This window comes from Limulus polyphemus, unplaced genomic scaffold (assembly GCF_000517525.1).
Source record: "Limulus polyphemus unplaced genomic scaffold, Limulus_polyphemus-2.1.2 Scaffold10262, whole genome shotgun sequence".
Lineage (NCBI taxonomy): Eukaryota > Metazoa > Arthropoda > Merostomata > Xiphosura > Limulidae > Limulus > Limulus polyphemus.
In genome coordinates this window covers 12,182-17,538 of record NW_013675872.1, presented here as the reverse complement: position 1 = coordinate 17,538, position 5,357 = coordinate 12,182, and the positions used below count along the sequence as shown (strand labels likewise).

At 37.9% G+C, this 5,357-nt stretch overlaps 1 protein-coding gene across 1 annotated transcript in view; it reads right to left on the bottom strand.

Moving 5' to 3' along the window:
• Positions 1–26: 26 nt before the first annotated feature.
• The window catches only part of LOC111083603, a 7,176-nt gene continuing 1,845 nt past the window's right edge, over positions 27–5,357 (bottom strand). The window contains exon 2 of the mRNA XM_022380223.1: positions 27–3,826. Within this exon, the coding sequence (XP_022235931.1) occupies positions 1,505–3,508 (2,004 nt within the window). The 5' untranslated portion in view covers positions 3,509–3,826 and the 3' untranslated portion in view covers positions 27–1,504. The remainder of the gene's footprint in view (positions 3,827–5,357) is intronic.

The window sequence follows — 5,357 nt, the reverse complement described above, 5'->3', positions numbered from 1 at the left end:
AATTGGATAAGTTCGACATCAAGTACATCCCATGAAGCATCTTCTGCTAGCTTTTGAAAAAGGGTTAATTGGATAAGTTCGACATCAAGTACATCCCATAAAGCATCTTCTGCTCGCTTTTGAAAAAGGGTTAGTTGGATAAGTTCGACATCGAGTACATCCCATGAAGCATCTTCTGCTAGCTTTTGAAAAAGGGTTAGTTGGATAAGTTCGACATCGAGTACATCTCATGAAGCATCTTCTGCTAGATTTTCAAAAAGGGTTAATTGGATAAGTTCGACATCGAGTACATCTCATTAAGCATCTTCTTCTAGAAAATTCTTTCATTTGGCACGTCAGTTATAAGAAGACAATTTGACTTTGGTACTTTTAAATTACACACATTTCCTCCCAATCTCTCAGAAACGAGGTCTAAAACATGTAAGTTTAACAAAGAAGAACATTATCGGGCACGGGAGGTTCACGTGCTGATTGGAAAATCCGAATACGCGCATGCTCATTTCGTTCCGAATTCGAAGCAACGCGACTATGGCTTGTTCACTGAGTAAAACACAATTCAGTATATACGAACTAAGGTCAAGAGTCATTTAAAGGTCCCCAGTTTGTGGCCCACAAAAAACGAGATTCCCAAAAAATAAAAATATACACATTTCAGCTAAACACACACATACACACAGACATAACCAATGCTAATACAATTAATAATTTGTTTGATTAAGTTCCACTGGATGTCTTTATAGATAAACTTTGAGGTTCTGGCATTAGAGCTGGTAGTACTGTTGAGTATGGCTCAATATCCAAGAGCGAGGATGTATTGGAGAAGTTCAAAGAAGATTTCATTATGTTTTGTTAACGTGTTATTCCACTCTGCTTCCTGAATTATTAAAAGAGAGAGAGAATATTCAGGATAGAGTTTCCAGAAGAGGACGTCTCATTGTCCGGTTGACGAGATGTTGAACTGAGTATCCTGTATATTCCCGAATTGTCCAGGGGGAGGGGTGTTAAGGGAAGATGACATCACGTTGTCTTGTTTAAAGAAGTTTGCTCCTGCGCTGCTTAAATACTATAAGGCAGATCAGCAGCAACACAAACCGTCTCATTTTGATTCCGTTTATCACGCACAATCTTATTGAGCAAGCAAGCAGGCGTTGTTTATTTTCGTTGTCATAGTAACCGTCATCTTGAAACTGCACGACACGGTAATATCAAAGAGGTCACACAAAGCTCGTGTAGTCCGTTCACCAACCACTACTTCTAGTTGTTCCGATTCATTTTTGTTCATTGACGTCAAGTCATCAGTTGAACACTGATCCCAGTCAGTAATTGTAAATTATTTATTGTCAAACCCCAAAAGGAACTTTTTTATTGGTTGACAAATAAAATGTTTTCAAAGCTTACTTCATGTTCAGGACAATAGGTTCCACTAAGTAATAATTTAATAAACAGTACATGTAAAGAAAGGCCTGTCAGCAGCTCAGAAAAACTTTAACGAGATTCATGAAAGTTATGACCTCTTGGTAAACCTACTAAGTAAACTTGAAGATAACAGAGACTTTTTTTTCTGCCGCGGAAACAAATGTTCGGTGGACGTCGACTGGCTTTTTGGCTCTTCCTCTTGATCAGAGCCCGGTGATACTGAACTTCCGCCTGATAATGTTTTAACAATGTGCCTCCCAGACGACTTCCAGTATAATCTTTCAGTACTACATGGTACGTCTGTTAATATTGTTTTCTTGTGGGCCATGTTGTTCTTCCAATATAATCTTTCACTACTACAAGGGACGTCTGTTAATATTGTTTTCTTGTGGGCCATGTTGTTCTTCCAATATAATCTTTCACTACTACAAGGGACGTCTGTTAATATTGTTTTCTTGTGAGCCATGTTGTTCTTCCAATATAATCTTTCAGTACTACATGGTACGCCTGTTAATAATGTTTTCTTGTGAGCCGTGTGTTTCTGCCAGTTTAATCTTTCAGAGATACAAGGGACGCCTGTTAAGATTGTTTTCTTGTGAACCATGTCTTTCTTCCAATTTAACCTTTCAGTGCTACAAGGGACGTCTATTAATACTGCTTTGTTGTGAGCCACGTGTTTCTTCCAGTATGATCTTTCAGTACTATGAGGGACGTCTGTTAATATGGTTTTCTTGTGTATTCTTCGGGTTTCTCCAGTCTCTTCTCGCCATATTTTACCGCATCTCTTTGCTTCTATTGGTCGTGAATGATTAGTGGTGTAAGTAGGTGATCTTCTGAAACTGTCGGGTTTTCGAAATGTATTGTAAACATGGAGGGAAGCCAGTGAATCTTTTGGCACAATAGGAACACTTTCATTCGACATTGTTCTGGACGATTTTATATTGCCTGCATGATACACGTGGTAGTTGACAATTGGACGATAAACATTACCTAAAGGTTTGTTTTGTAAGTTGTATTCTTTGACCGCTAGGGGGATTGTGTTTCCGGAATAACTGGACTTGTTCTTCTGAAGGGGTTCCAGTACTGTCGAAGCTGAAACTCTTTCTTTGGCAAGGTTGGCTGTGTTTAGAGTTGGTTCTGAAGAGCTTTTAAACACATATGTTTTATTGTGTTTCACCCGATTACTGTTGTACTTGCACCGACTGTCATGGTAAGCTGATGTGGTCCTTGGACTGTCCATAATAGATGATCGGTCTAAAGAGCCACCTGGATTCTGACGGTTAGAACACAGTGGATGAAATATCTGTAGTTGATGCTTACTTGAGATATCATAACTGGACATTTTCACCTTTGACGTAAGACTACATTGAAATGGACATCTACAGTGATACGCATGGATATTTCCACTGAATTGTGAGGGATCAATGCCCCCTTTAGTAGAACTGGAAGGGTTGATAGATTCCTTACTTCTCTCTGAGACATTCTGCGGCTGCGCATGAAATACTTCCCACAACGTTGTATTCTTGCTCACTGCCAAAATCTTATGATCGTGAGTTGGCCACAACCAGATGGGAATCACTTTGGTTGCTGCGTCACGAGCTTCTAAAAGCAACACACAGGTGGCAACAATTATAAATCCTCCGACACCCATGACCGCCGGACCTATGTACGTCATACTAGTTAGTTTATAAGATCTGCTAAAATTTTCCAGAAAATTCGTCGAATTTGCTTTTCTGTCCATGTCGGCATGAGTCGAATAAAAGCCCACAACAGCCATCCCAGACCCTAGCAATATAAGCAGGATCCCAATGGTCAGTGCTTTACAAGCTGTCCACATACAGTGAAAAGTCACCTTCCCTCGGCCAGTAGAGAAACTCCAGGCATCTGACCTTATGCCCCTTGTGTTAATCATTGAGTCTGTTACAGAGTGTCTATGAAATTTAGGAGCTTCGTTCGAAGGTTTATCGACTTCGAAGATTAAGGAACTTTTTAGAAAACTATTTTCGATAAGCCTATTTTCTTCTGAGTTTTGTAGATAGTTGTCATAGAAGGAGTTACCTGGAGTTACTGCGGTTCGGACCAGGTCATCCATGTTATTCCGGGGTTATGATTGTCTACTCTGTCACTTGTTTGGGTAAAAATATCGTTATTTACGTTCGGCACTCGAGATATTAAATCTGGCGGGTTTTTTTTTAAGCACTTTGTATTTAATCTGTCTGTCGTGCAGAATGTTGGAATAAAAATTATAATTTCTTTTATTATTTTTCTTCATTCTTTTGAACTGAAACTTGTCTTTCCTTGCTTACGGAGTTGTTTAAGTAATTCAGACCAATAAATTCTTCATTTTTCCATATTTTATATTCGTACACATGATCTATGTAAATATATGACCACTAGATGGAGCTTCGTTCTGAAAATATCGGAAATAAAGGTTTATGAAACATAAAATTTAAAAAATAACTAATACAAAATAAAAACTGTACACATGAAATTTCGCGATAGCGCTCATTCTAATATAACTTGTAGTAAAAAACAAACAAATTTATTTTAAACGTCTAAAAACTGGACTGGGACACCTGTAGTGGGCACAGCACAGATAGATCATGGCGTAGCATTGTTCTTCTTTGTTTGTTTGGAATTAAGCACAAAGCTACACAATGGGCTATCTGTGCTCTGCCCACCACAGGTATCGAAACCCGGATTCTAGCGTCGTAAGTCCGCAGACATTCCGCTGTGCTACTGAGGAGCAACATTGTTCTAGCAACAAACAAATAAAAAAAGTTGAAACTGTAGGTAAACAGTAAATCTCTTAATTAAACCGCCTTATCGCGACCTAATCGAATCAGATTTAATAAATAAAATTTAATTAAAATGAACAATAAAAATAAGGTCGAAGGAGAGTTTCAGAATCTTCCGTTTTAAAAATAATTAGCAATGGGGAACTCTCGAAACGAAACGGTAGGATTTTAAGAATTTTTGAAACTACCAATTTCACCCGGAAAATGGAGTCGTCGTCTTCGTAAAACTTGTTTTTCTGTCTCTAGCGAAGATTAATAATATCAGTTCCGGACACGCCACGTGTACATAAAATACTAGGTGAGTTCAAACGTAAACCAGCAAATCTCGTTAAAATAGAACCTTCTTTAGGAGCGGAAGTCATTATAATGAAATCGAATATCGCTGTTCTGGCGGGCCTTCTATTGATCTTTTAAACTTCTTTAATATATCCAGTACGAAGGTCAGAGTCATGGGGTGAATAAGTCCTTACAAAATCCAGATAGAAGAAGCAAGTAGGATTTTTTTTTTATTCTAATCCTATGAAAATTATCGTGTTTTTTTTTTCGTTTTCGGAGTGATTTCTATACCTGATCAGGACAAAATTTGTGTAACACAAACTACTTGTCTCGATATCATTATAAAAGTTTCTCATCGGCAACAGACGTCAGTTTTTGTGCGTTATATGGCAACTATTGTCAACGTTTGTTATTGGCAGTAATTATGTCCAGAAATCTTGTTGTCTTATCAGCAACTATTGTCAACGTTTGTTATTGACAGTAATTATGTCCAGAAATCTTGTTGTCTTATCAGCAACTGTTGTCAAGGTTTGTTATTGGCGGTGATTATGTCCAGAAATCTTGTTGTCTTATCAGCAACTATTGTCAACGTTTGTTATTGACAGCAACTATTGTCAACGTTTGTTATTGGCAGTAATTATGTCCAGAAATCTTGTTGTCTTATCAGCAACTGTTGTCAAGGTTTGTTATTGGCGGTGATTATCTTCAGAAACCTTGTTGTCTTATCAACAACTATTGTCAACGTTTGTTATTGGCAGTAATTATGTCCAGAAATCTTGTTGTCTTATCAGCAAATATTGTCAACGTTTGTTATTGGCAGTAATTATGTCCAGAAACCTTGTTGTCTTATCAGCAAATATTGTCAAC